Raw genomic sequence first — 22,767 nt, 5'->3', positions numbered from 1 at the left:
CCAAATAACAAACGGATTGTAGGGAGTCAGCGTTAAAATTAATTTGTGTTAAAAAAATATATATGTTGCAATAAGAATCAAATGAGTTTAATATTTTATTTGTAAATTAAATTTACATAATAAAGAAATATATGGTTTTTTTATATAAAAAATTTTTTCTTTTATAAAATGAAATGTAACAAGAGAAGAATAAGCTTAAAAAGAATTTAAAATATAAACATATAGTTTATTCATGACACATTATTAGAGATGTTTCGACTGTACTTAACCATCATCAGTCTTAGATAAATATAATAGATATCAATAATTTAATAAATCATCATAAAAAAAGTCTCTTTACTTTTCATGACTAATTTCTTTTCAAACTCTTTTTTAACTGTAATTGAAAACTTCTAAATTCATACATTTATTCCCTCCCTTATGCCAAGTTTTATTAAAATCAGAATTTTTGAAACGGCAGTTTCCTTGTAAGTACAATCTTTAATAATGCTTAATATAATTTGATTATTATTAAGCATTATTATGAACTATATTTATGTTTATATTTTAAATCCTTTTTGTAAGCTTGACCTTTTTATTACATATTTGCTTTGCAAATTTCGAGCCTATATTATTGTTAATTTTTCTTTTAAAATTATTTTCTTTTACATAAAATTTTTAACTTAGAAAAAAGTTAATAAGCTAAACAGAATTTATTTTAAAAATAATTAAAGTTAAAAATTAAATTATTTAAAATTAACTAAATTACAAAACCATTAACTTCATTATTTTTAACTAATTACTATCTAACCCTAATATATACGAAATAATATATGAGGAAACACTTACTCTTTCGACTGATCCTGCGCCTTCTGTTGTTGCTTCTGCCATTTGTGTGGTAAGTGCGAATGAAACATGTTCTGATGCCTTATTCTATCATTATTGGTCTCACAAAATTCTTGGCACCATTGACAAATCCATCCGTGCAATTGAACGACGAGCGGCGACAAGTTTTCTGTTTCATGTCTGGTGACGTCTTTTTTTGTGGGGCTTACAATTGATAATTTCTGCACGGATATTTCTTTGTATCTAAATGGTAATTTTGTGCTGAAAGTAGTGTCTGAACTCTTTAATTCTTTGTGCATGAGATTCCAGTGCTGCTTAATAGACGATAGTGAGTTACTGCGAAGATCACAATAGAAACAGCCGTAGTACACGATTGACTGCGCCGGATCGCGTTCCTCCTCCACGTTTTTCGACGCGTCAACGTTCGATTTTTGGGATGTAGACGGTTTATTTTTCGTCTCATCGGAGGGAGAGCCAGTCGTCGACAACAGTTGAATTTCCTTGAATTTCCATTTTATCTTGGGATGATTTAGTTCGCAATGCTCCAACATCTCCGCCTTGTAGATGCATGTATAGGTGCAATGCATGCACTTGAAATTGTGCTTGTTAGCGTGTATCCTCATGTGGCTCGTCAGTCCGGTGTGATTCATGGCTGTAAAGTTGCAGATCTCGCACTTCTCTATGCGATATCCGGTGGAAACGGAAATTGCGGCTGTGGAAGCGGCAGCGTTGCTTTCCACGTTCAATTTCCGTTTTTTCGTCGTTTTCAGTGGGCAGAGACCATATTCTTTCTCCCAAAACTCGTCGTTCAGTTTAGCGTTTCCCCACGCGTCCGGATTGTGTATAACCTTTTCTGGATCGTTCGGGTGTTTTGCATGGATGTGCTGGCGTATTGTCACTTCCGAGTTGCTACTACGATCGCAATAAGGGCACAGAAAGGTGAACCGTTTCAAATGCGAAAACTGTACATGCAATTTGAATCCGCGCTGGCGGCTGAATGTCATTTGGCAGTGTTTACAGACAATCGGCTTTTCCAGATCGTCATCGGTCTTCTCACGAACTGCACATAAAATTATTTAAAAAAAATCATATAATACGTTTTATCTTATCGCATAAACAAACAGTTCTCTGAATGTATTCTATATACTTACGTTTATCGCTCTCGGATCCATCGTCATTGCTCCTATCCTCATCCTCCTTCATGTCAATTACAAGTTCCTCATCTTGGCTGTCGCCGTCAGTGTCTATGCTGCTTCTATTCTCTTCGAGAATGTCACTTTGCAGATTGGTTATCGCAGATGCAAGATTCACAGTTTTCTTGTCAGTCGAGACCTTTACGGGACTAACGTTTGGACTTGAAGAGTTTGCACCAGTGGATGTCGCTGTAATTTTGTGGACATTCGTGCCGCGAAGCGCAGCCTTGATCATATCTGTTTGTCTTTTCAATAAAGTCATTACCTGCAAATTACATATAGCTTATTTATAAGATAAACATTAATAAAATATAAAAATTAAATACGAATATATATAATATTTATACGTGATAAGATTTGTGTAATTTGTATTTTATTTTAATGTTAATTAATAATTTTTATTTAATTAATAATTATTATTTAATTAATAATTATTAATTTTTACTTTAATAAATAATAACAAATATAATAAAGTGTAAAAAGTATTAGTAAATATGTACCCAGTCCTCAATCATATTATCCGGGGAAAGTGGTTCGTGCTCGGGACTTTCCCCATTATGACGTTTTCCAAAATGCTGCAGCAATGATTTACGATTTACCGATAAATATCCACAAGTCTTACAGTGCCACCTAACAAACACATAATTTCTCAATAATAGTATTCAATTTCTGAAAATATTTACGTGCCAGTAAAGTATCAATATTTTGTTAGCAGAATAGAAATTGTAAAATTAGTATCTAAATGCGTCAGCTATATGCTTGTATTCTGTTGGCTAAAATTGCAAGCATATAACATGACAGAAAATCCAGAACACAATCTAAAGCCAGCAACAAATTTTGCTCGATTTTAGATTGCCTTAAAATTTGTACGGCACGTACGCGTTATAAGTTTTAAGGTCGGTTGTTCCAACTTCTTGGTAAATTTATCTATCAAGTAAATATATGTTTGTCTTTACTTATTTAAGAAAGGAAAAGAAGATAGACACATGCTTATCTGGTAGATAAGTTTACCAAGATGGAAAAACCGACCCTTAATGTGATATATTACTTACCTAGGATACTTCAATTCCCTATAAAGGTGATCTCTCATATCGTGCTTGTATCTTGTCTTAAAATTATTACACAGTGTACAGACATACAGATTGAAATCCGGTTTGCCGTAAGGTCCAAATCTACCCATGTCAGAATCATTAACATCACTCAGTTCACCCATTTGCGAATCTCTAGTCAGTTTGCTGCCGATTGTGACGCCGCGCGAATCGCTTTTACTCTGTGCGTTCTCTTTCGTAATTTGTCCCTCGCCTTCTGTCTCGCACGAGAGCGATCGTTTCGATTTTTCCTTCGATTGTTTGTTATTTTCGTCGAGAGATGTTGATTTTCCGGTCGATTTTATCTTAGCCGGTTTCGTTACAACTTCGGCGTCACTTTTGCGCTTGCCTAAAGACACTTTTGAAGTTGTTTCACTTGTCGCGGGCTCTTCAATCTCCTCGTCTTCCAAGAGAATTCCGCGGATATGTCGAACTCGTGGCATATTCCTTCTCCAAAGTGGCGTCGTATCGAAGGGTTCGTCCTGCCCGCTTTGCTCCGTAGCTTCTGTGTTTCGTTTGTTGACACCCTTTATCCTCTGATATATCAGAGTATAATCGACATTGGTATCGCATGCATGTTTACTGTTTACGTGCTGCTCGAAAAGTATTTTTCCGCTCGTTTTGAATGAACACAGAGTGCACTTGTATTGGGAGCTCTCGTTATGAACCGTATCAGCATGGGTGGCTACATCAGCTTTATAAACACATTTAAAATCGCAAAGATTGCATTTCCAATGATTACCATCCGGATCAGGTACCTCCTCCTCGGTCTCCTCTTGGACCGGTTGTTGAACGTTCTCATTGTTCTCAATTTCTCTTATTACTTTCACAAAAGGTCTCTTCTCCGCATGCTTGTCGGCAAGATGCCGCTCCACGACGTGCCTAGATGTCATTTCAATACTATCAGAGAGCATAGAAAGTGCACTCTCCCAACAAGAGAATCTTAAAACATCTGACAAGTAGTATATTTTTTTATGTGTGTTAATTCTTTTATCAGAGAAAAATATAGTAATCTATTTATTTTGTTTATTGGTATTAATGATTATTATTAAATAGTAATCAAATCTATACTTGTCACATGTTTTAAAATTGTAGTAGGTATGTATTTTATACATGTATATATTTTTATACACATTAGAATTTTTACAAATTTCACGGAAAAAATATAAAGACAATATAATAACATGTATAATTAAAGTATTGTAAACTTTTTACTTAAACAATTTCTCGGATTTTTTAAAGATTATTCAAAATTCTAAGTAAGATTAAAGAATTTTTAATGTAGTTTTAAAATAAATCCATTTTATTATATCTTTTGATGTCCTTATAACAATACTAAAACGTTAAATAAAAGAAATAGAATTTAAAAGTAAAATTCCAAAAATTTCTCTGGGAGTATAAATAAAATTTCATAAAAATCCATCATTTTTAAAGTTAAAAAAATAATTTTTTTGTAAAAAAAATGTAAGGTCTTTCAGGGTTTTCTCAATAAACACTAATTAAAAAAGAAAAAATATGAACTACACATGACATAATGATTTGTCAATAATATGTAGATCTCACCGAAAAAGCAAAATTCAAATAATAAATAAATATTGTAATTTAAAATGATATATTGTTGCTGGTTTTTAAAATAAAACTTCATGAGTCATATGAGTACAAGAATGTACGTAAGAATGTATAGTATTTATTACTGATTAGTTGGCAAAAACATGTTGTATTATCAAAAAAGAATAATTTTGTTAGGAAGATAGAATTAAATTTAAAATTAAAATTCCAAAATTTTTTCCAAAATAAAATTTTATTTTTAAAATTTATGACTTTTCAAAAATAAAAAATTAATTTCCTTAAAAATTTCAAATTTTTAATAGTGATAAACACTGATAATTGAAATTAACGTACAAATGTATATACAACAAACCTATGATAATGATGATGATTGCAATGGGAGCATTTATAAAGTCTCGTATCGTGCATTTTTAAATGTATGCCCATTTTGTCGATCGCTATATTTTGATTCTCTTGACCCGGTGAGGGTGGAGGACAATGTGGACAACGGAAATATGGCTCTTCAGAATGAAGAGCTTTCAAGTGATACCTTAACATTGCCTCGTCTACCGTTAAGTAATTGCATTCGGCAACACCGCACACGTACCTATGGCAAAAAAATATAATTGTTAATATATCGTTATTTTATTTGCTATCTAATAATATATCACGTACCTTTTGTGTTCCGGTACAAACTTGGGTATACTATCGTCCTCCTCACTTTCTTTAATTGATTCTTTTGGTTTTGGACCCATACGACCGTTTTGATGCGAACTGCTCGCTAGATTCACCATTTTATCAAACATTTTCTCTTTCTTATCTAAACAGGGAACAGGATTGACTGGACCACTTTCGGGTACAGTCTCATCTTTCGCGTGTAACATCAAATGCCGGATAATGTTCGTTCGAACTTTAGTTGTATAAGGACATACGGCACACTGGACCTCCCGATTATAAATTGCTTGACGCGGTAATTGGTCTATCTCGTCGGGACTAAATGATAATTTTTCGTTGTCCGTAGACTTTTCATTTTTTTGATCCGTTCCAAACTTGGCGCCTTTACGCTTCTTAGTTCTTCGTTCAGCAGATCCAGAAGGCTATATAAAAATTATATACACAAGAATTATACATAATAATCTCTTAAGAATATAATTTTTATAAATTTTTTATATTAAATAATTGAGATACTTACAGCTGGTTGCACGATAAAGAGGCCTTCGGCCGACGGGTTTGTTGGATCGGCAGGTACTAACTTCGTACTGAACAATTTGTGTTTTTGCTTCATGTGAGCTGTGGCTTGATACGAAACCGAATATCTACGCTTACACATCGAACATTCAAAACGTTTTAATCCGTGAATCTTTATATGCTCTAGGAGTAAGCCAATTTTAACATAACGTTTTTTACAATGCGGGCAAAATAAGTTTTTGACAGGCTCTCCTTTTATGAGATTGCATGTCTTAATGTGCGCTTTCAACGAAATTGATGAGAACGCTGAGAAATTACAATTTAAATAGCCGCATTTATATAATTCATATCCGGTAAAGCCGGTGTGTTTAATATCATCCAATGTCAAAGGTTTCTCTGACTGAGTGTTAGCAGCCATATTAGCGGTATGTGATGGCGCATCTTCGGACGTACTCGTTTCACTAGTATCGTTAATATCTGCAATCTGTTCTTTGTCTTTTTTAATTTTCGGCTCGAGAGTCACCGGCTTTGCTATTTTCTTTACATTGTCTTCAACATTTTCTTGCCGCGCGGCAATTTTCTCTTCGCTATCCAAGATCTCGATGTCACTATCTTCAGTTTTATCCTGAGACTTGGACAACTTGCTACCAGAATTGGGTGTAAAATTTTTCAACAACTCTGCGTTATCAAGAAGATTGGTGTTTACGAATTCGTCGTCGCAATTAAATTCACCTGACAATTTTAGTGGATTGACCATGCTAGATTCATTTATGGATGATAGCAGCTCTAATTCGGGTTCCCGAGGAATCTGGCCTGATTCTTCTTTGTCAGATTGTAGGCACAACTCCTTTTGTAAAAGCTGTTTTTCAGCCACATTATTACACGTTTTCTCATTAACATTGGTGAGAGATACATCTGCAGGCTGTTTCGTTGAGATATTCGAAACATCAGCATTAGTTTCTGTGCTTCTTAAATTGTCACTAATTGTCTCAATGACATTGTGTCTCCATGGAGTGTTTGGTTGATTAGATTGAGCTTTATTTAAATTCTTAACGTTTAACGAAGCTGCAGAAATTTGATCGTTTGTTGCGTTTTTCTTAGTTGTATTGTTTTTGGAATAGTCAGCGTTTGAATCTATGCTTCCTTCAATTGATTTTTGGTCAAAAATTCGCAAAATGAGCTGTGGTATAACATCCTTATCGCGTGGTAACTGAAATTACATGATGTATTAAAATATTAAATTATTCATTAAAATAATAGATTATATTTAATAATGTATTTAAACGTGTTTTGAAAATTGTTCAAGATATACAAGTATATAATATTAAATATATTTAAATAACATATCCTAATGACTAATAACAAACTAATAACATACTAAAAGTAATTCAAGATTGAAATAGTTTTGATATATAATGTTATACAATTTGCTTTAATTAAATAATTAACAATCATACCATTTGAGGAAGCGAACGTTCCAGAACCTGAGGTAGTCGATTGCAATGAAAAGCGCTCAAATGCTGATGCATTTCATTTAGAGTATTGCGGCCAAATAAACAATATAAGCATTGATATTTGCAATATTCATGCGATTTATAATGCTGTAAGTAAAATTTATAATAATTACAATATTTATAATTTTTTCTGATAGTATAAATGTAAGATACGTACAGCCATAAGAAGTTCTATCGTGCGATGCGAAGTGTGGCACAAATGACATTTGTAAAACATTGAAAATGAATGTTTTGTCTTCAAGTGCGTGATAAATGCTTCAGGTATATAAAAGATTTTCTCGCAATCTGAAAGCAATAAAGATTAGAAATTATTCTAGTAAGGTGTAATAAATATATGATATATTGACATATTATATTAGCTAACGCTACATTTTTATTGTTATATATTATATTTATTTTATGCTATGATTAAAATTATTACAATTACACACCAAATTTGCATATAAAAGGTTGTACATATTCACTGCGATTAATATTTTCCTGTTTCGGGACTGGCTTGATCACCTTGCCTACTAAACTGTAATACACGGTGCCAGGGTGGCAAGTCATCTAAAAAAATTAATCGATTAGCTGGATATTATTTCTTATAATAATGTAGTTACAGTAATTAAAAAATCATTACTTGATGTTGTTGTACATAGGACGGTACAACAGCTCGATAAAAGCAGTAGCCGCATTGATATCGACAATGGCTGTGCTTCTCCCACAAATGAATTTTCATTGCGAGCCAATCGCTCCAAGAAGCGTAGCAATAAGCGCACTTCTCATAATCGCGTGGTGTCGCGCTAACCGCCTTGCTAGCTTCTATGTAATGCTTTAAATAATGATTAGCGTATTCTGTTTCGACGTCAGTCGTGAAATCGCAATTGGTATCCATGCACTTGTAAAAGTGAGACAGTTTCGGCTTTGTTAGCATTAATGCGTATGCGTCTGCAGACTTAAATTTAATCGAAAGAGGTGCAATTTCCTTGGTAACGCCTGATGGCATAAGTGTACGTATCAATTTGAATTTTTTTGAACCACAATTCAAAGTCGATGAGCTTGCCAATGAAGTGGTCATTAATTGTTTCGGAGCTACGATAGAAAAAAACATTCGATGTTAAACGTGTAGAATTCACACTGAGACAGACGTTAGCAAATTCTTGATCGGGCATACCTTGCACGTTTGTATTTATTAGCGGTTGCGGTAAAATAATTTTTTTCAGTATTAAAGGTTGATTAGATTTTCTCAGGATAGATATTTCTTTGCTCTTCGTAGGAGAGATCTCGACCACTTTCCTAATATCATTTACCTGAAAATAGTGAAATAAAAAATGCGATAGTAACAATAGTCAGTAATAAAAAAATAATTGTAATAAATTCACATACAATATGGCTTTCATTATTATCAGATCGTGGAGCCAGGCTAACTACATTTTCGATCTTCAGAAACGAACACCCTTCCTCCGAGTCCGTTTGCTGTGCGTCTACTGCACTGTCCGATTGAGCTCCATCTATTTCATTAATTTTTTATTAATTTTCATTAAATTTATTCATTAATTTAAATATACGCATATTTCTATTAAATACGTTAACAAGTGTATGTCTTACGGTTCCTCATTAACATATTTAATTACTTGAAATATTATCGCAACAATCTATAACTATTCCGATTACCGACCTGCGTTAGACTCTTGCGGATCCTCTTGCGGACTATCCAAAGATTGAGTTGGCATAGACAGCATGTCGCCGCTCAATCGCCTAAATCTTATAAAATTCTTGGTCGAAGAACTGGCTTCGTCGCTGTACGATGCTGATGTAGATGTTTCCTTTTTTGAACTTTCGGCGTTTTGTTCCAATAAATGCTTGGCATCAGCGATCGGTACGACATTCGGTGGCTTCGGGAAAAACTCAGGTTCGGTTTTGATCTCCATTTTAATATCAAGTTCGGGCATCGGCTCCAACGGTTTGACATTCTGAAGCTGCGCGGCAAGCCTCTGTATCGTCGTCAACATTGGATCTCGTGACGAAGACGCGTTCATGTTTGACGTTTCCTTTAAGATCATATTCACGTCGGTTTGTTCAGAATCTGATTGCTCGCTGCTGGAATCCGATTCGAAAACTGGTGCCGCGTGTTCGTTGTCACTGTTTTCACTATCACTTTCGTTATCCTTGGATGGATCCATGATTGCAAGAGGATCCCGGATCTTCATATCCACCTTGTCGTCTCCGTCGTTCGTTACCTCGTTACCTTCTTCTTTATCGGCTATCAATTGTTCCTCAGCAAGAGAAAGAGGATCTTCTTGAGTGCTCGGTTGACTTAAGGGGTCTTCTTTGACAATTAATTCCTCTTCGGATTTCAAAGGTTCTTCAGATGTGCTTACAAAAGACAATGAAGGATTTTCCTTTGTTTCTGGAATGTTCGCTAACGTGTTACTTTCAGGTACTGGACTAACGACCACGTCCGTACGCATTTTGTCCTGTAGTTTGTCTATTATGGATAAGCTCGGTTTAGAATTTTTTAACAGAATACCGATATTATTGGCAAGCTCTTGCATCGTTTTTTGCCGCTCCCGTTGTATTTCAATTTCCTTGTTTTCAAATTCAGGCGGACAAACGAATGCGCTTAGATTACCAGTAATTACCGGTCCTTCCGGTTCCCCTTGAGACAATCTCGGTCTTTCCTCAGTTTCTTCTTCCTTGATTTCAATATTTTCCTCAGTCTTCGGTTCACACAGAATATATTCATTGGTATTGGCATCTTTACCCTTAGATTCCGTTGTGATACCCGTCGACGACACATCAAGTTCAGAAACCTGTGGCTTTGTTTCTGCGGTGAAAGATTCCTCAGTGTTAATGGACGCTCGTTCGTGTAATTGCTCATTGTTACTCGCAGCATGTTCAACCGCTGACATATTGATCTTCAAGATCTCAGTACCTATTTGTTCTCGATGCCAGAATGCAACGTGAGCTTCTACATGCTGTCGCTTCAGCTGTACAAAATTACAGCCGCTACATAGGTAGCCATAGATACCACCTTCCTTCGGTATAATATCCTCCGACGCAGATTCATTAAATGTTTTCTCCCTGCGACATACCTTGTAATAGTGCGTTTTCATGGACGCTTTGGCCACCGCTTGGTAAGGACAATTGTTGCAGTGAAACCTGTATTCACCTGTATGTGTGGTACAGTGCTCGTAGAACGCTTCGAGTGCCACGTCCGCTGCGCCTTCCGTGACAAAACAACAAAATCTGCAGCGGAACTTGCACATCTGATCGTTCGTCTTTGTCGTGGATGCTAATGTCGAGCTACGTTCGGTTTCTACAATCGCAGTCTCAGCATCTATCAATTTCAGACGTGAGATAAGTACCTCTTTGCCAGGATGAGTGACCTTATAATGATGAACGATGTTTTTGCCCGTAAAAAAGCATAACAAACATTTGTACTTGTCTTGACCGCCCCACGCGTAGTCTATCAGATGCTTAATATCTATCCTGTGGAAGAGTTCCGTCATCAGTTCGTCATAAATGACTTTTGACGATTCCTTGAAGAACTTGTTCGCAATATCAGTATGCAAATTAGTAGTACTCGTTGCACTAAGATCAGCGCTACTCGAATCTATTGCCTTTTCTATTTTTATCAATGGTTTACTTTCCTCGATAGAAAACGACTCGTTGAGTGTTTCTTTAAGTGCACCCGAGGATTCTGATAACGCAGAAAAGTTGCCTAAGTCTTTAAAATCTATACCGAAGTTATCCATATTTACAAGCGAATTAATTTCGTTTAACTCACGTTTTACTATAAAATCTATATTCGTATCGTCAATCAGAGTATGGTTGTCCTCAACAATCTTTTCAGGAATTTTCTCTGCCATTGCAGGCTTGTTATCTCGTGAAATTGATTGGTCAGCTTGTCCAGTATTCATCAAAATATTTGATTCAGTATTTGTCTCTTCAACACTTGTTTGAGCAGTTTTGGAAGAAACTCCTGAAGCAGTTTTCTTTTTTCTCTTTTTAGTAGTAACTATGCCCATCTGCCAACTGGATTTTTTCTTCTTCTTTTTTACTAAGGATTTTTTCGCGCACGGTTCGATCACTGACGAATCATTCACATCTTCTTCATAGTCTGCTTCATTACCTTTGTCGATCGATGTATTCTTCTCCGTCGTTGGCACCAACCCAATCAGAATGTTGCTCAAAAGCTCCTCCTTAGCGGTTGTTCTAGCTGCACCACCGTTCGTTTTCTTCTTAATAGTCGTGTTGCTCGACATAGAAATGTCTGATATAATACTCTCCTCGTCTGTGAATGACTCATCTTCACTTTTATCGTCGGTGAGCGCAGACGACTTCTTCGATTTTGAAGTTCGTTTACGGACATTTTTTGTACCTTTCCGTCTCCTTAAAGTAACCACAGTTTCTACCGAGTCTTGATCAGACTGTTTGTCTGGTCGAAGAGAGATATCTACCGCCGCGGCTAACTCGGACACATCTATGCCAAAACTCTCATCGGACGAGCTATCAAACATTATCTTGGATGCATCTATCTTAGTAATATCTGCCTTTTCCACAAGCACTCGAGGTTCCTTAAGAATGTCTTTATGTCCGACGCGTTTAGACTTGCGAAGTGCGTCATTGCTTTCCTCACTGTGATCTATTTCTTGATTCGGCGTGTTGTTACGCAACTTTTCTGTTCGCAAAGCTAACGGTTGGTCTTCTTCACTGTCAGAATTTAGAGCTGATTTCTGTAAGCGTAAATTGCGAATCGACCGTTTGTTCTTGGCCTTCGATTTACTCGACTCTTCAACATTGCGAGATCTTAAACTCTTCCTCGGTTTATTGCTCGTTACTGACTCATTCGTCTCGGTATTTTTCTCGGTAATATTTGATGTCTCGTCTTTCTTAGAATTCATAGATAACGTGCTCGAGCTCATCCCCGAGGACGACTGACCTTCCTTCGACAATCGGCACATCCGATAACCTGTCGCCATTACTACGTCTTCGCTGATGAACATTTCCCTAATATCCTCTTGTAACATCTCCAAAGAATTTCTTCTCTTTGTTTTTGTCTTTGGTTTATCGTTCGAAACTTCATCAACTTGGCTCGTAATATCAGAAGCAAGAGATTGTGCTGTCTGATCCTGACTCTGATCCAAAAATTCTGTATTACTTTTTGCACTATCTTGATTCAAACGTTTTATACTACTTTCTGTACTATCCTTTAACTTCTTTGCGATGCTTTTATCCACTGTTTTTTGGTTGTCTTCAGTTTGTTTCATCTCTCCGTCTTCTATTCTACCTTCACTACTTATTAGTTTTTCGCTTTCTGACTGAACATTAGTATTATCATTATAACCATCTAAACAATCGTTTTTATCATTTTTCTTCTCCATATTCTTATTCTTACTACTATTATCTACTCGAATACATTCCTCGTCACGAATCCGTAATTCCTTCGCAGAAATAGTTTTTGGTAGCTCTTTGCTCGAATTACTACTGAATGCTGTTAGTTCGAGTTTTTCTTCCGAATGTTTAGGATCCGTGGAGATTACAGAAGCTATTTCTTTCTCATCGTTTATATCAGTACCGGTATTTAAAATACCGAGTCTCTCCGCAAGACACTCATCATCTGAGCTGTCCGACACTATTACTCGCCTTTTTTTCTTAGATTGAGTCTTTTTTGCTTCGACCGTTTCATCCTTGTCTGAACTGCTTTCAGATTCAGATTCGATAATTTTTTTTATTTTTTTGAATTTTTTCGCTTTTAATGCCTCTCCAAGCTTTTGTAACAGTTTTGCTTGTTCAACTAGTTTCTTGCCTTCACCGGATTCAAACGATTTCCTAATAAGTGCCTCAATCCATTCCTGCGTCACCTCTTTCTTGGGTTTCGATCCGTTCGCTTCTGACTCGGTCTTCTTCTTCTTGCTCTTTTTTGCGACATCACTAGATTGGGAATTGTTTGTTGCAGAGTCTGCTTCATTATTGTCAGATTTATCGAGAGATGATGAAGTAATCTTACTCTCCTTTGTACCATCGTTTTGCTGAATCAAATTCTCCGTTGTACGATTACCATCACTACTGCTGCTCACTTCAGCACTTGCAACGTCCTTGTTTTTATTAGAACACAATTTATTGTTTTTGTTACTGCTACTTTTTGTACGGGGCGGTTTGGACAAAGTGTTTTCAGTATCCTTTACTTCATTAATAATGCGATTTAACTGTGGCGGTTCCGATCGCTTAATTTTGGGAATTTTAAACTTTTGCAAACCAGATTTTTGACTGGCTTTTGTGTCAATTGCGCCGTAAAGACTTTCCAATGGTGATTGCATTCTGTCTTTAAGGAACTTGTCCGTCTTTTCCTTTTCAGACGATTTATGTGAACTCGGTTTCTCTTTTGTCGCCATCGCCTTCGCCGTTACCGATTTAGGATCCCGTTTCCTTGGATCCCTTTCATTGTGAGAGGTCATAGTGTCTTTGGTTTTAGTTGTTGCGTTCACGTGTTTATCTTTGGCAAGGCGTGGATCTCTGGCGGAAATACCAGTATCTTTGGTCTGCATCTGATTCGCACCTGTCGCGTTGTGTTCTGTACGAATCCGTGGATCTCGGTTTGGGAAACGATTCAGATTTTCTCGCTCAGAATGAGAATCTCGCGACCAATCGGTTCGACGCACATCACGATTAAAACTTGGCCTCACTTCTGTTCTATTTCTTTCATAGTATCCATCTCGTCCTTGACTTCTGTTAGACCTATCACGCGTGCCCCAAGGGTAAGGTGTGTTGGGTCGTGGATACGAAGTTCCTGTGGAATTATCCGCGATCTGAGGTCCACAAGAAATCACATTTTCATGAGTAGTCTCATTGATTCTATTGGAAGGACCTTCCCATGTTGGTCTAACATGTGGATATTCCGTCGGTCTGCCGACGGAAGCTGAATCGTAAGATCCTTGACCTATTTGAAAACCTCTATATTGTGGGAATCCAGGAGGAATCGAGGGTGGTATATCTTCTCGAATATTTTCTGGTCTCACGTGACTCATCTCTTGCGGTCGTAGAATTGTAGAATTCATCAACGGTATGGGACCAGTGGGTAGAGCCGGTGGGAACTGATTTTGCCTAAACTGTGGCTCCATCGGACGTTGAAAGGGATGCTGAGTAGGTTGCAGTGGTGAATTAGTAATTCCGCTATAAGAGGAGGGTGTCCATTGCGTGTTGCCAAATTGATGATCATTACTAGCCGGGGCAGAAGACCAATGCATCTGATTCGAATGCATACTATAATAGTCAGTGTTATCTATCATGAATTCGGTCTCTTGTCTAGGTACATTCATATCCTTCCATCCTTCCGGTGGCGCGCTGGGACGTCTCTGATATAACGGATTATTTCTCTCATTTGGCTTATTTGCAGCGTTATGAAGAACCGATATCTGAGACGGGATTTCATCAATAATAATGGGACTAGCAGATGACTTATCTTTCGCACTTTCATGAGAGTAAGTGTCACGTTGACGCGGATGCCTCTCATAATTATTTGCGTAACGTGGTTCCTGAAATACAGAAGTTGATCGGTGAAAATCGTTCGATTGATGGGGTGGCCCAATTGTTGAGATGGCACTTGACTTCACGGGTGAAACTCCTGTTGTACTTGACAAATTTTTTTTAGTGGCAAGTTTTTCTCTCTCCGATAATGAAAAATTCTTCGATTTATCCATTTCCTGTTTCTTCTTTGTAGCACTTTCACTACTTTTCTCATCTCCATCGTCACTCAATAATTCTGCCAGATCTTCCATTGATAATGGAGGCTCGTGGGACAAAGGTGGCGATAATAGAAGCGGTATTGATGGCGGTTTTGATGGAGGTTTTAATGTGTTATAACTATCCTTCGACCTGGGCGATGTGGCTACAGGTTTCGCAAACAATATTTCAGGATCGGGTGAATTAAGTCTCACTTCAGGAACATTAACGGGCGATTCCGTTCTAGAAGAGTTGGCGGCAACTATGTTCAGTGATCCTAAACTTAGCTTATTTTTCTCTAGAATCGAGGACAATCGCCTGGAACCGCCGAGAGAAGGCACCGGGACAGTTGGTATATCTTGCGGATCTAATTCATAACTTCTATTGTCGCAGACTTTTTGCGGCAGACTGTTACTAATTAACTTCGCAGCAGTTGCTACGTCATGACTAGTAGCGGCGGTCAATAAAGATGGTCGATTTTCTTTATTTCTTAAGTTACGCCTTTCCGAGTCCTCTAACATGTCCCATTCAGTATATGTAACATCATCCGGATTGGACTCCACTTCTGACGGCGACGAGATAGTTATAGTTTTTGTATTATCCGTAAGCGTAATAACCGGTATTTTATTAGGATGTTGCTTTTGTTGTGTTCTGCCTTTGTTCTGCGCCGCGTCACGTTCCGTGGGAATTATTATAGGCAGAATTTGGCACTCTGGACTGGAAGATCTTGCTGTATCCGGACTCGCTGGCGTTTCCTCGATAATATCCTTATCTTTTTCCGCATCTTGCGATTGCTCTCCTTCCTTACGCGAATTTGACTTCCCTTTTGAACTAAAAATCACAAATTTATTTTTTTACCTAACGATTTTAATATCCATCACAAAATATCACCCATAAAAATTTTTATAAATTAAATGCAAAAGAGAATAATGATATTAAAATTATATATATATATATATATATTTTTTTTAATCTCAACATAATACACAAGTATATTATAATTATTTATGCTTTTGTAATTTAATTTCTTTAAAATATAGATGTGCGTAATACTTACGTTGAGGGTTGCGCCGTAAGATCATCATATTGCTTAAATTGCAATTGTAAATCAGGTGTATTTCCCTGAAACTCATATCGAATTAGAATGATTAAAATACAAAGATCAAACATGCACTACGAAAGCCTGAAAACCTACTCAAAAGAACAAGAGGGCAACAGAAAACAAATAATATTACAAATGTACAGAACCAAGGATTGAATAAGCGACTATATTAGAGATCAACAAAAAAAGAGAAATGTGTTTATCTAATCAATCTAATGCATATGGTGCAGTTTATAATTTTAAAATTCTATTGTGTTAAACAAAAAGTGTCCACAGCAAAATCCTGGATTCTTCAAAATATTGATTTATATGGACGGAGATTAGGATTTATTAATGGAGGATACTATATAATTAAAAAATAAACATCAAATATTTATATTATAAAATGAAAGATAAACATACGGTAGCATTATACATCGAATTAAAGGGATATTCTAGTCTAGTAAATTTGAAAAATCGTTTTTTTTCCTTTTGCACAGTTTGCAAGTATTTGGTATGAAAAATGTCTACAAAAGGATTTGCTCAATTCGCAAAATTATAGCAATTATTCGCGAAGTTATAGCAACTCATAGAGAATCTTCGGCACACAATCGGCGCATAATACAGTACTGTGTCGGCATTTATATTTTAGGTAAAATTCGGAAGATCATTATTTTTTAAAGCTTTTATATTTGGAGTAAAATCTTTCTGAAATACGAATAATTTTGATATGCTAATAAAGAATTATTTGTTTTCTTAGCTCGGTGTTTTGAACAAAAAACAAACAAACACAAACTAAATTATTTATGTATATACATGTTTAAAAACTTATATACGCGGATTATGGCAATTCTGAAAGTTATGAATGTGGGAATGACTATTGGTCAACAAATGGAGATATACGTGAGCTCCCGGAACGAAACTCTTATCGCTCGCTTGGAGCGGCGCTCAACTGACTTTGTTAGAGAGAGCAGCTTTGTAGAATTTTAATGAGCAGAATGAAAGTTAGCTGATTAATCGCAAATAAAATTATATGTTATCACCGTTATCAGTATAAAAAATTTATAATGCGTTTTTCTCAAAACCATGTTTTTCAAATTGGCTTTCATAATATCTCAAAACCAATTAATCAAGTAACAATCAGAATTTTACACACATCTTCATCATATGGCTATAGTCTCTATCACGATCAAGTCAAAATATCGAACAGCAAGAATCGTGGGAGTCGTCAAATTTTTTTTCTGATTATTATTTAATATCATAACATGCAGCGCTTATTTATAGTTATTTTTTTATAACAAAAATTTGAAACATACTTTAAATATGTATTAAGATGTAGAAACGTTCTAAAAAATTTTATATTTTGTTTTATAAAAATTCACAAAAATAGCATAAAAATTTAGCTTCCAAACTAGTATATCCCTTAATATGTATTATTTTAGTGTATCATATCTTTCAAATGTGAAATATGTAAAAAATAGACTATTCAGAACAATTAATCATTTTTTTAACGCGCCTATAACTGTACAAAACATAATAAATATATCAATACAAAAATATATCTTTTCCAGATCAGAAATAAATCTGTTAGAATGTTTGCTTTCGATAGACATATTTCACCTCATTTAATAAAAATAAAGTTGGATTCACAGAAAAAATTGTTTAAAAGAATCATAACTTATAATTGTTTTGAATATACAGTTTTGAAGTAATATATGCAAAATAACATGTGTGATAAAAATGACACAGATAACTCTATTTACGGATTTTCTTCCGAGATTTTGGTCAATAAATTGAATTAATCACAAGTAAAATAGCAATGCAATGTGTTAAATAGGCCCATATATGAATCATAACAAATATATGAATCAAAACAAATTCTTTGTTATTAATATAATTCTTAATATTTGTTATTATATAAAATGTTTAATTAATGTTCAATTTAGACCATTGCTTAATCATTTGTAATTTTATAATCTACAAATTCGTTGTTAATTAATAGCGTATCATAACTCAGAAGATTTGTGATTCAAAATAGCCGTAAATAGAGATACCTGTATAGATCAAAGAACAAAAACAGAATATAAGAGAATATGTACAGAATATCCTAACATTCCCAAAAATTTCCCCAGAAATCAAAAGCACAGATATACATTTATCAAAATTTTGTTTTAAAATGTTTATGACATTCACTAATTTGACGAGTTTATTGAGCAAACAACAAATATTGATATATTTTAATATATTAACAACAGTATATTAATATATATATATATACCTTTTCTACTCTATTATATAGCTTCTGCAAAACATGTTCGCAACGTTCCAGCGTCTCGATCTTTAACCTATTTCACCAATAATAATTTAATTAGTAATTAAACGGTTGTATTATATTTCTAATTATTTTTTACTAGTGGAATTTATACTTGGCTATGTATAATTTAACAAAGAAACACAAATTTTTCCTTCAATTTTAATAGCTTTATATATTAAAGGCTAAATAAAAAAAGAAAAATACATTATTTAATTTGATTTTGCACGTTAATGGGGTAAAACATCCTTTTAAAAATGTTTATAGAAGATGTGTATAGAAAAATTTGTATAGAAGAATTTTTAAAAATTTTTTGATTTTTTTATAATTTTGACAATATTAAAAAAATTAAATAGTTTTAAAAGTTTACTTCATAATAATAATGTTTAAAATTTATAAAATCTCTTTATAAAAAAAAAAAAACTTTTATAATAAAACAATTTTTCAACATTCCTACTTTAAAAAGTTATCATTGTCATTATTATGGAATACTCTTAAAACAAATCAACATATATTTAAAAAACTTTAATATCTTTTATGGTTTTACTCGGAAAAAAAAATTTTTTTTAACAGTGTTAATGTACGAGAATATTTATAAACACATACATGTTTCTCATTTCTATTTATAAATTAACATATCCAAAACTAATTGAAATCAGAAGAAACACTTACAAAAGAACACAACCAAGTGTTACCCTTCGATTTGAATAAACTTTGTATATGTTAACATGAGAGATACGTATTTATAAGTGGGTTCTCGTACATTAAGAGGATAAAATACCTCTTGAAAAAACTCACTTATCTTCTTGCGAAGCAAGTATCGTCAAAACTATAAAAGATAGAAAAAAATGTTCTAAATAAAAACAGTTTTAAAATTATTTTTTAATGGCGTTTAAAAAAATGAAATTTTATATAAGTGGTGTGGTAAAGGTATATAAAATACAATTTAAAAAAATTCTAACACTATTTAAAGTACTTTTAAAACCATTCAATTTTTATTTAAAACATTTTTTTCTATCTTTTATAGTTTTGACCTTATTTATTAAAAAAAAATTTTGTAAGGGATGTTTTTTAAAGGAGGTTTTACTTTTTTAACCTCTCTTAATCGAGATCGAAAGCCCAATATTAGGCTGGAGTTATTAGGCTAGGAGAATATTAGGCTTGGATTAAATCTTTTTCGTAGTTTAATTCACTGACAAGGATAAAAATGTTCTAATACTAAATTTAAAAAATTTTCCAAAAAAAGCCGATCCTCTAGAGGTTAACGTGTAAGAACTTACAAAAAAAAACACGTCTCTTATTTTTATCTACATTTTAACTTATATATTCAAAACTTTATTAAAATATTATATTAATTATTATAAAACTTATTATTATATATTCAAAACTTATTAAAATCGGAAAAGGATACTTGGTTGTGTTCCTTTGTTAATTGTATTCTTACAAAAAGGATAACACTTAGTTATACTGGATTCATCAAATTTAAAAATGCAAATTGATAAATACACTGAGAGAAAAAATGCTAGATTCGAATAATTATTTCTTTGAATAGTGCTAATAACATATTTTATAGAAAATCAATAATATTTATTTCAAACAAGTAATAGTTTTCTATAATTTAGAACTTACTATTTAAATAAATATTATTGATTTTCTATAAAATATGTTATTAGCACTATTTAAAGAAATATTTATTTGAATCTAGTATTTTTTTCTCTCAGTGTACAAGGGTAATGTGAGTCAGCGCAGGGATCAACACACAAATAAAATTTCATGTTTAATATATATACCGAATAATAGTATACCGAATTTACTTCTTAAGACATCAGACTAACGCTTAACGTATAAAAGATGACACCAATTAAATTCGATATACTATATTAAACATGTAATTTTATTTGCGTATTGATCCCTGCGCTGACTCACATTACCCTTGTATTTATCAATTTGTATTTTTTAAATTATATTTTCTTGTATAATCTCGTACGAGTCTTCATTCAACGTACTTTTGCTTGTTGTTTGATAAAATTTCGTGCAGACTTTGCATTTTCTGCAATTGATTTTCTCGATTATCTTTATCCTTAACGTTTTGCAACCTTTTGATCATCGCTTCCAGGAATGGAATGTATTTTTGCATCTCTGCAAACTTTTTGTCGTATTCGTCCATCTTGTTCCTTGATTTTGGTCAACCTATGTTCAGACAAAGAAACATGCCACTCTTTTAAACAGCATTTACTATACTCTTTTATCTAGTTTGTATGAAAGAGAAGATGGTACTACAATCTACTACTATATAAGATTATGTTCACTTATAATATCTCCGTTATTAAAGGAATTTTAATAATTATGGAATCTTTATTTAAAAACCTGCAGTGGCGCTAATATGTCAATATACAACAACCGACATTTGTTCTAAAACATATTTATTTTTAAGAATTTTGAAATGTTTCAAAGTATATTTTAGTGTTGAATTACACATACTTCTTTATTCTTTTTAAGCTTGGATATATTATCACACGAATATATGTATAATTGAATGTTTTTTTGTTATTTATCGTTTTATTCGGCTACACACATTTCAAGTTATACAAAATTAAATAATAGCATGGAATTTCGCTAAACATACTGGCGTTCCAATGAATCTAAAACGATGTCTCTATTAGTTTTCATATCGAAATAGTTATTCGATAAGTTGTAATTCTACTTCTCTAATCTATATTTCACATACAGGTATTATAGATTTTTCATGCAGTAGTTCATATACTGAAAAGATAATGTGTACGTACATGTATTAACATAGATTCTGCGTATATTTTTTTGTTATTTTGACTAAATATATAATTTTATAACAAAACACTATATTTTTGAAAATCAATTTTTTAAATTTTAGTGGAAGCCACATTATCATCTTTGTTTCTCTTTGATCCATTATGTAGTGATATATTTATAAATGATGTTTTTTATATATTAGATATTTTACAATTTTAAGTTTAGAATCGACTGAAAAACATATTAGCGCATGAAAATAGTAAGTTTCTAATTTAAAACATTGATTATTAACAAAGTATAAATAGTCATAATACCATCTTCTTTATTCATTACATGAAATAAATTAAACGCTTTGCTTTTCGAAAATTTCTATTTTTATTCACGAAAAATTCGAGCGCGCGCGTAAAAATTTTTAGAATAATATTTTTAATATGTGACGATTAATATTGTCACTTTAAAGAAAAAGTTTTCTGTTTTGAATAAGTTTTTTCGACTTTTAGAAAAAGGGAAAAATTAAAGAAAATAGAAAATGTAAAAAAAAAACCAATCCATTCTTCATGTAAAATGCACATTTTTTAAATTTTATGATATTGTACTATTAATATCGATAACTTATCAAGCGGCTGATTTTGTTATAAGTACACTCACATCATTATTATCATTAACAGCACGTGAAATTTCAATTAACATAACTCGTTGAGGACGCGACATGATCTCGTTATTAATTATTTGCCGCCTTAATTCGTCAGATACCAAGAAATACGCGTGTTCTTTCATTAACGGAGCATTGAAAACGCATTGAGCACATTTTCGTCAACGATTTCATAATCTTTTGCAGTCACGCAAAGCGTTCAAAATTGCTCCGCTTTCAACAGACATTCGACAAGTGTGCTTCGAACAGTGCCGTTCAGTTTATATTCCAATCCCTCGGAAAGCCGGTGGATATTTCAGGTTGCTCATGCGAACATAAACATGAGCCTCTTATTTTCCACCGATTAACGCCGTAATTGCATTAATCCATCAATTTATCATAAAACATCGTTCACCAAACATGCCGCGATTTACTCATCAGAGAAGCAAGAGGCACATTCACTTCCATTTGATTTCCGGAAAAGCTTCGACCTTGGCGTTAAATCAATGCACCATGTGATATATATATATATATATATATATATATATATATATATATATATAGATAGATACATATATTGTAGAAATGTGTGTCGTTGTTGATACACATGCACACTCTTCGATTATGAAACTGTCGTAGTATCGTCACGTTGTCTGCGCATTCGATGAATATATGTATATATGTGACAATCGGTCCGTGCGTTCCGCGTTCAATTTTACGCGGTTTTCCTCCTCTTCTCTTCCCCGCGTTCTACTCTGCTCTCGCGGCGGGATAACGGATGTATCCCGTACGAAACCACACAGCAATCACAAACGTTGCTCTTTGCCCGAGCATACGGATGTCCATTTCACTTGAAAGAAAAATTTTTTTTTCTTGCGGCTTTCTTCCACGGTGTTCGCACAGAATCGAAAT

General features: G+C 33.9%; 1 protein-coding gene across 8 annotated transcripts in view; it reads right to left on the bottom strand.

Moving 5' to 3' along the window:
- LOC105830364 overlaps positions 1 to 22,767 on the bottom strand; it is a 34,095-nt gene that overhangs the window by 1,764 nt on the left and 9,564 nt on the right. For 7 of the 8 annotated variants that reach the window (XM_036286335.1, XM_036286332.1, XM_036286329.1 and 4 more), the window contains 17 exons: positions 20,462 to 20,645; positions 18,423 to 18,489; positions 16,121 to 16,191; positions 9,017 to 15,894; positions 8,725 to 8,849; positions 8,513 to 8,648; positions 7,979 to 8,430; positions 7,788 to 7,905; positions 7,514 to 7,641; positions 7,300 to 7,443; positions 5,847 to 7,052; positions 5,330 to 5,751; positions 5,028 to 5,261; positions 3,071 to 3,988; positions 2,519 to 2,648; positions 1,977 to 2,283; positions 829 to 1,885 (listed from right to left, as the gene is read on the bottom strand). In XM_036286335.1, the coding sequence (XP_036142228.1) occupies positions 829 to 1,885; positions 1,977 to 2,283; positions 2,519 to 2,648; positions 3,071 to 3,988; positions 5,028 to 5,261; positions 5,330 to 5,751; positions 5,847 to 7,052; positions 7,300 to 7,443; positions 7,514 to 7,641; positions 7,788 to 7,905; positions 7,979 to 8,430; positions 8,513 to 8,648; positions 8,725 to 8,849; positions 9,017 to 15,894; positions 16,121 to 16,191; positions 18,423 to 18,489; positions 20,462 to 20,622 (12,554 nt within the window). In that variant the 5' untranslated portion in view covers positions 20,623 to 20,645. The remainder of the gene's footprint in view (positions 1 to 828; positions 1,886 to 1,976; positions 2,284 to 2,518; positions 2,649 to 3,070; positions 3,989 to 5,027; positions 5,262 to 5,329; positions 5,752 to 5,846; positions 7,053 to 7,299; positions 7,444 to 7,513; positions 7,642 to 7,787; positions 7,906 to 7,978; positions 8,431 to 8,512; positions 8,649 to 8,724; positions 8,850 to 9,016; positions 15,895 to 16,120; positions 16,192 to 18,422; positions 18,490 to 20,461; positions 20,646 to 22,767) is intronic. The other variant, XM_036286336.1, reaches the window with a different exon arrangement.

Source organism: Monomorium pharaonis, chromosome 4 (genome assembly GCF_013373865.1).
Source record: "Monomorium pharaonis isolate MP-MQ-018 chromosome 4, ASM1337386v2, whole genome shotgun sequence".
NCBI classification, from domain to species: Eukaryota; Metazoa; Arthropoda; class Insecta; order Hymenoptera; family Formicidae; genus Monomorium; species Monomorium pharaonis.
Note: the sequence above shows the minus strand (reverse complement) of the source record. Positions and strands in the feature narration are given on the sequence as shown.